This window comes from Oncorhynchus mykiss, chromosome 30, assembly GCF_057628025.1.
Source record: "Oncorhynchus mykiss isolate SJ-2025 chromosome 30, ASM5762802v1, whole genome shotgun sequence".
Lineage (NCBI taxonomy): Eukaryota > Metazoa > Chordata > Actinopteri > Salmoniformes > Salmonidae > Oncorhynchus > Oncorhynchus mykiss.
In genome coordinates this window covers 11,835,077-11,843,645 of record NC_143051.1, presented here as the reverse complement: position 1 = coordinate 11,843,645, position 8,569 = coordinate 11,835,077, and the positions used below count along the sequence as shown (strand labels likewise).

Here is an 8,569-nt window from a genome sequence, read left to right as displayed (position 1 = left end):
TGAATAAGTTTTAATTTCTGAAAGTTAGCACTGCCAAAGTGCCCGAATATCATTAATTAGTGTACCAAGTTTGGTACTTGTATCATAAAGTTGAACGATCTCGGGTATGTTTGGTTCTTATGTGCTGGACAACAGAGGTCATGCCAAAACTCTTATTTTGAAGAATTGTCAAAATCCGGAAGAAGCATCACATGTGTCACGTGATTTAACAGGATATTTAAGCTCCTGGCGCGAGGTGGCGAGAAAGAAACGTGACTCGGAGAATTAAAGAAGCAAAGACATCTTCGCTATAACACTCGCGGAAGCTGCCAAAATAAGTAAGTTACAATATTGTATGCTTTTCTAAACTGTTTAATTTCACTCAAAGGTCAAATATTCTCAAATCAGTGAGTGTTTCACACAGAGGATAGCGGGTTATTTATTTTTTAGAATTTGAATGGCTGTAGTTTACGTTACTGTACCAGATTTTGCCCTACTGAAATTATTTTTGTTTTCTACTTTACTAATTTGGTCCACGTTCTTTTTGAGCAAGACATAGATTATGTTAACTATTTAGCCAGTTGCCATTACCCGAAACCTGGTCATACCAAAGATTCAGTTGACCTCACCTCTGGTCTGGCCATACCATGCCAGCCACCTCAATGCATTTTTGGCGGCTTCTTTCTGTTAGTGTTAACTAACAATTTATAGCACACTCTTCCCGTATCAAGACATTCTCGTCTGCATTCTAACGATATTATTTAGTCCTTCTCAAGCTACTGTTTCAACCGTAGTAAATCGACTTTAGGACTTTCTCCAATAGGAACATTTTAAACCTGGGAATAAATCCTGAGTAATTCAAGGTAAAAGCGGCAGGTAGCCTAGTGGTTAGATCGTCGGACTTGTAACAATAAAATAAAATCAGCTAATCTAACGTTAGGCCAGCAGATCCGGGTCTAATGCTGAGCAATTCGTGTTTTTGCTGTAATTTAGTTCAAAGGGGAATCTCAATATATTGATCGTCTTTTGGTCACAACGTCTAAAGTCAATTCTGACAATAACATGGTTTGTTACTATCAGGACAAATTAAATAAATTACAGCACGTTTTGGGGTTCTTTAAATCGCCTTTACACTTTTATTTTAAATATTCCTCAAGTAGAAAATGTTGTTTCTGCTTCCTGTTATGTATTTTTGAAATGGCATAGCGTCAACTCTGGTATAAAATGACTGTAATCCATATGTTGAAGACTATGCATAAAAATTACTCCGTTAGTACCTTAAACTGCTCCCTCATTTACCAAGCGATCACTCCAGATTGTAGTTGATGAGCTTGTTTTACTGTGATCAATAGGCTCGCAGATTAATCACTCAAATTGGCGTATGGTAATAGGCCAATTCACTGCTGCTACACGTACCATTTGCGCTCTACAAAGACAAACCACAATGAGTTTGGGTATACTACATATACCTGTCGATAAAATAACCTGTAGTACCTTATGGCAGCTCAGCTCCTTGTGAGCCAATACGAAAAGGTAAACGCAACACTTGACTGGATCATTTCAACGAATTATCTCCACAGTAAGGCCTAAATGGGTAAATGAGTTGGCTCTTATTTCAGTGATTTCTTGACTGCCAAATATCCATTTGTTTGTGGCCAGCGGCTTTAATAAAGAGCACCCCCCCGCTGCGGTTTGAATTTCGAAGCTGCCTTCGAAAGCCTCGATCAGACAGACGGTGTCGTTGCGTTTTTTGGTACACCAGAATTACATCAATTTCCAATGGAACGCTGCGTTTCCTTGCACCATGGTGTTGCAGTGTGTTCTGTGGCGCATATGTTGGAAATCAACTTATGTATCAAATTTTATTTGTAGACTCGACAAATATTATAAAGGTTAGTGTAGCACAACTTCATTATGTAAAGCCAACATTTTTAGTGAACTGTGGAATTTAGTTTTGAGTGAAGCAATGACTGTCTGATCGAGGTGTGAGGACAGGCACTTATGATTAAACCAAAGATGCAATAATCTGTTTAAAGCAACGGACTTTTATATTAACATCACCAATCTGAAGTAAAAAATTAAGTCATTTCACTCAACTGTGATGTTAGGTAGTAACAAACTGTCCACATTGGGGAAATTGGCCCATTGTATAATTTAACACTGCAAAATAATTTACCATGTCAATTTTGGGTGACACTTGTTTGTGGTAACCCTATCAAGTTAGTGGATTGGGCTATTTCAGCCACACCTGTTGCTTACAGGTGCATAACATGGAGCACACAGCCATGCAATCTCCATAGACAAACATTGTCAGTAGAATGGCTTTACTGAAGAGCTCAGTGACTTAACGTGGCACTGTCATAGGATGCCACTTTTCCAACAGGTCAGTTTGTCAATTTTCTGCCCTGCTAGAGCTGCCCCGGTCAACTGTAAGTGCTGTTATTGTGTAGTGGGACCGTCTAGGGGCAACCACTGAAGTGGTAGGCCACAAGCTCTGAGAACGGGACCTCTGAGTGCTGAAGCATGTAAAACAAAAATCATCTGTCCTGTGCAACACTCACTACTGAGTTCCAACTGCCTCGAAGCAACTTTATCGCAGCGCCAACTGTAAAATATAATGGAGGATTAAAGGTCTTGGCCTGTTTCACATGGTTCAATATAGGCCCCTTAGTTCCAGGTAGGGACGTCAACGCTACAGCATAAAATGACATTCTAGCAGATTCTGTGCTTTCAATTTCATAGCCACAGTCTGCTTGTCAGCCAATATTACCTGACAGTCTGCATGCTTGCTCTACTAATGCCAAGTTAACAAAGTATTATGTGCAAGGCACAAACCCTTTTGTATAACGAGACCGTACAAGTGGTTAACAGGCCTTGAACATTGACCTCCCATCCTTCAAACAAATTATTGTCTACTCGTGCACACCTCGGAATTAACTCAATGTTTTCCAAATTTGACGTCTGCCTCAATTTAACTTGCTTTGGTTTGTTTGCACACTAACTTGTAGTTGTCCATAATGAGCTTTTTGAGAACAGTTCCCACGGTAATTATTTGTTCAAGAATGTCAGCGAGTAAGATGATGACTGAAGGCCAATCGCTGCCCGTGGGAATATAAGGCAGTCGCCCCATCAATGGTGCTCAGAGCAGGATGGGCCTGCCCCTTTCCGTTGCCTGCCAGTCAGTTGGATACCAGACATGGGTTCAAATACCACTTAATCTTTCCGGTACTGAGTTTGCGTTAGCCTGTCTGAGGTGCCAGGTCGACTGGGTTTGGACTTTCAATTGGTTCTGTTGCAACAGTAGTTCAATCAAGCACATGTGTAGTACTGGAAATCATTTTGAGTAACTTTTGAACCTTCAGTCAGGTGCATAGAGCCATTCAGTCACTTCACTTATTTTGCCATCCCACAATGACAATCACGAGTGTAACCGGAGTAAGAGCAGTTGAATGGCACTATGCCCAGGTGAATGCTCACAATACTTGGGTCAGGGAGTGCAGATTGGGTTGTTTCCCACCAATGTTGTACCTTAATGGTTTCTCAAGGGTGGGGGGGGGGTGTAACTAATGCCTCACGGACTCTGTTTTGCGTGTAATCACATGAATGCTGACTTGTACAGTTTTATTAATTACTTTAAATGCCAAGCTATGTAACTATTCATTTGAATGTGGATGTGACTTTATATGCCTTTTATTTTTACAGCTTTCTTGTTGTTGGGTGGATCCATTCAAGACCATGGGACCCACAAGGAAAACCCTGCAAGTCCTCCAGCCTTCTGCAGGCAATATAAACCTAGGCAAAGTAATACCGGTATGCAATTGGAATTTGACATTGACATTGCTATACTTGGTTAACTAAAGTGTTTTGGTCAAATGTCTACCACCTACCACTGATGTGCAGGTCAAGTAATTATAGGTTTACGTGTGTTCAGACAGGAAAGGTGGCTTTCAAGAGGAAACGGTGGAACACAGAACAAGTGACGGGCTCCAAGAGGGTGAAGTCTGAAGTCGCTGTCGCATCACCAAAAGCAGAGAAGGACAATCGACCCGCCGGCGTTACCAAGGAGACCTACGCGCTAATGGTCAAAGGTATGTTTGGTATTCAAGGTGTTACACGGACAAATCGTTTTTATGGTTGATCGATATGCTTAACCCATTTATCCCAACAATGTTTCAATCAACATGGATTTGGCTCACATTTTGTCTACATGCATAATGTCGATCATCATCATCATCATCATCATCCCAGAGCTGAATGTCTTCATTTTATTTATTGATATATGTTTGTCCAGTGGTTTAATTGAAATGGCCTATCCCCTCTGTTTCAGAAACCCCTCCCTCTTCCTACTGGAAAGAGGTAGCCGAGGAGAGACGTAGAGCTCTCTACAACGTGCTCCAGGAGAATGAGGAGGTCAGTTAATCACTGAAGGCTGCTGACTAATGTTTAATGAACTGGTCCTGTTCCCACGGTTCAAAATGAGTCAATCACATAGTCTCTGGCAACACTCCAGCTGGAACAATGGGTGTTGGTCTGAACTATCCATATCTCTGAAACCATTAATCTCGTGGAATTCTGCCCCATGTTGTCTTTTGGGGCCTTGGTGCATAGTGGTATTTTAGCCATTGACCTTGAGCTGATAACGTTTAACATTTTAGTGGATTTGAAAGTCTGAAGCTACCTTAAAAAAAACATTTTTTATTAATTTTTTTTAGTCTGCCACATTCTGAGTGACTTTATTACCTTGTTTGCGCAGTTGCACAAAGGCATCGAGGCCAAGGATGAGCAGATAGCCCAGCTGAAGACGGAGAATGATGAGCTTCAGGAACTGGTCCAACATGTACAGCACATGGCTGACATGATAGAGGTAAGAGCCGGGACATTGATGGCCACAAACTCCTTTTAGTTTCCATCTGGTTTAAGGTCTATGGTGGATGCTCTTAAATGTAAGGTAGTGTGCGACGTTCAAAGCTAATATTCTGTTCTCTATTCTCAGAGGTTAACTGGAAAGAGTCCGGAAAGTCTAGAGGACCTGCGAGAGATTGCGCTTGGTGCTGATGACAATTTTGAGGGACTAGAAGAACCTGATGCCCCCAGTACCAACAGTGTTTTCACACCCAGGTCTGATGTCACAGAAGATGATGAGGATGTCACAGAAGATGATGATGAGGATGTCACAGAAGATGATGATGATGATGATGTCACAGAAGATGATGATGAGGATGTCACAGAAGAGGATGATGAGGATGTCACAGAAGATGATGAGGTCACAGAACAAAAGGAAAATTAACCCTCAGGGGAGGATGATTGACTGAATGTACTGGTGAAATCCTTCAGGCGACGCCTGTGCTTCTCAAGTAACATTCTGGCATTGATGCCTTTAGTTCGTTTATATATTTTCTTTGCGTAACATCTGAGGTACTTGCGCAAGATTTTTACTTTAACCATACCCTTTTTACAACGCGGCTATGAAAAGAGGCGCCTCCTAGTTTTTATTTTACTTTGCTGTTGACTTTTTAAATGGTATTTGTTGGTGGTCAATTACACTTAGGATTTTGTTATAGTGCAGTTTTAATGCACACTGTACATATGCTTCAGGACTGTCCTATGACATAAACACTTAATCACTGGGGGCAAACTACCTGCCCTCCAGGACACATACAACACCCGATGTCACAGGAAGGCAAAAAAGATCATGAAGGACAATAACCACCCGAGCTACTACCTGTTCACCCCGCTTGTATCCTGAAGGTGAGGTACAAACAATTATCTCAAGGCTGTCATTGTTGAACAGCCATCACTAGCACAGAGGTGGCTGCCTACCTACAGACTTGGTATCACTGGCCACTAAGTGGAACACGAGTCACTTTAATGCCACATTTCACACTACTCATCTCATATGTATATACTGTATTCTTTACAATCTATTGCATTTTAACTGCTCTGTCACTGCTCATCCATATTTTGTACTTATATATTCTCATTCATTTATTAGGTTTTGTTGAGGAATTGTTAGATATTACCTGTTAGATACTGCTGCACTGTTGGCTCTACAACATCTGCTAACTGTGTGACCAATAAAATTTGATTTGACATTTTATTTTTTACTGCTCTAATTACATTGGGAACCAGTTTATAACAGCAGTAAGTCACCTTGGATTTGTGGTATATGGCCAATATGCTACAATCTGTATCCAGGCACTCATCTTTGCAGCTTGACTATATTGGTTAAATACCACACCCCCTTGGGCCTTATTGCTTACATATACAGAGTAGTTTTCCAATGCCTTGCCATGAAGGGCACCAATTGGTAGATGGGTAAGAATATCCCTTTGAGCATTGAAGTTAATTACACTTTGGCTGGTGTATCAATGCACCCAGTAACTAAATGGGGGGGGGGGAGGAATACCGCTAAGCACAGGCAAAAGCCTGGCGGTACACCTGGTTCAGTCTGCTTTCCAACACACTGGAAGACATATTTACCTTTTCAGTAGGACAATAACCTAAAACACAAGTTCAGAGCTACATGAGTTGCTTACCAAGGTGACAAGATGTTTACAAGTAGCCTAGTTAGCTAATTCCCCCCCCCCATCACCTTGAGGTAAACATCTTTAAATGGTCTGGAAAATAACGGTAATGTAAACCCACCCCCATTCTGTACAAATGTGCGCAAACGAGGCTACAAAGAGAACTAATGGGACTGTGACTTCAATCAGGGGAGTGAACTAGGTTTCTGTTCAAGCGTTGGTCGACATGGTAATGGATCTATAGTATTGGAGTTGAGAGAACTGAGCCTCTGTTACAGCTTGGCGTGTCGCATGCGATCATTCTCAAAGCTGCTGTTTACTTCTAAGATCACCATAGCACCGCCCTAAACCTGACTCAAATTCAACACAAACCTTCAAATAGGTATGTAATGACAACTCTTTAGTGTTTTTACATTTTAGAGTCGATAAGTTGGACAGTTCGAGAGGGGGAAAGCCATTTTCCCACGACATCTATCTATCTCTCCTTCTCACTATCACGCATTAGTTTCGCTTCCCCACCCACCATTTTTTTTTAAAGAACCGACGGGGCTCATTGCCTGCTTGAATTATGCAGAAACAGGCAGTGTTTGTCATGTAATTGATTGTTGGAAAGGGGAGAAATTGTGCTTTACAATGGTATTGACATTAAGGTTGATCTGGAAGTATTACGTTTTTGGGGCGCTAAAATAAGGGCAATTGTACGGACCAAGGCGATGTAAGAGTTTACGTTGTTTTACTGATCACTGATTTTTCATTGAAACGTAAGTTTTGAGAGTTTTCAAAAACTAATATATTTACACATTTTGTGGGACACGCTGTATAGTAAAATTCGACTGCGCGACAGAACACACCATTTAATATCCAACTTTTTACTTAATTTATTCAATATTTTTGTTAGTATTAAACTGGTATCTACTTTCTCAAAACAATAATCTGAAACTAATGAGACATTTGGTTACAACACGGAAGATGTTGGTGAAGAACCATTTTTAAGAGTCTACAGGGGGGAGGCACCGGCCACGCAATGAAAAGTTGACAGGCCGGTCATTTCTTTTCACTGGAAGGCTAGCCAACTAGTCAACTATCTAGTAAACACTTCGGATACAAGGTGTCTTTTTAATTTTTTTTTTTTTTTTTTTTTGTAAACGAAATTTAACGGATATCTTGTAATTGAACAAAATGGTAAGGTGGCCAATAACTGGGGACCGTATGCCGATTAATACGGGACGTATTTTTGCTAAACCGCTAATAAAAAAGCTGATAGTATTTCCGCTGAAATGTCAAACATGGATTTGACACATGGATAGCCTGGCCTGCTATCTTAGTGGTTTGAGTCAAAAATTTGAGTCTTTCACTCGAGCCAAAAAACACCTAATTCTTCCTATAGTAATTTGATATAGGATCTTTTATTTGAGTCTAGGTTTCTCTGGAGACATAAGTTATCCATACCACCAGAGGGTGGAGGGGAATCTGTATAAGTGATTTTGGCCAGATAGACAGATCATCTGCAGAGATGTACTGTAGCTCTCCATGTACTCGCCTAAGATTTTACTTTTCTATACCATGTATCACATGTACAAAATTACCTTATTTTTGTGCATATACAAATCTGCCAATTGTATAAATTGATAGACCTGTGAAACTCAACTCAGATATGCTCCCTGAATCTACACTGCTGTATTGGTAGGTATTACCCCCAAAAGTAGCTATTCTATGGCAAATCTAAGTATTTGTTTGAATCCAGGTTTCTCTGTAGACCAGTTTTATTCACATCGTCAGAGGGTGGAGGGGGACATGTATCAGTGATCTTGACTTGATAAACAGATCACCTGCAGAGATGGAGAACCTTTCTCTCGCCCTATGGTTATAACTGGTTACAAAATCATCATAGATATATGCTTAGTTCAGGTCAAATCAGCTCATAAATGTATATTTTGTGTGTGTGTGTACACACATATATACACACACACACTACATTCGGAAAGTATTCAGACCCCTTGAAATGTTCCACATTTTGTTACATTACGGCCTTATTCTAAAATTGATTAAATCGTTTTTTTCCCTTT

General features: G+C 40.6%; 1 protein-coding gene across 1 annotated transcript; it reads left to right on the top strand.

Moving 5' to 3' along the window:
- The first annotated feature begins 215 nt into the window (after positions 1 to 215).
- LOC110487922 (uncharacterized) lies at positions 216 to 6,076 on the top strand. The gene is made up of 6 exons (XM_021559840.3): positions 216 to 317; positions 3,682 to 3,789; positions 3,911 to 4,067; positions 4,307 to 4,389; positions 4,733 to 4,843; positions 4,973 to 6,076. Exons 2-6 carry the CDS (start codon positions 3,715 to 3,717, stop codon positions 5,264 to 5,266), a joined length of 720 nt encoding a protein of 239 aa, XP_021415515.3. The 5' UTR covers positions 216 to 317; positions 3,682 to 3,714; the 3' UTR covers positions 5,267 to 6,076.
- The last annotated feature ends 2,493 nt before the right edge of the window (positions 6,077 to 8,569 follow it).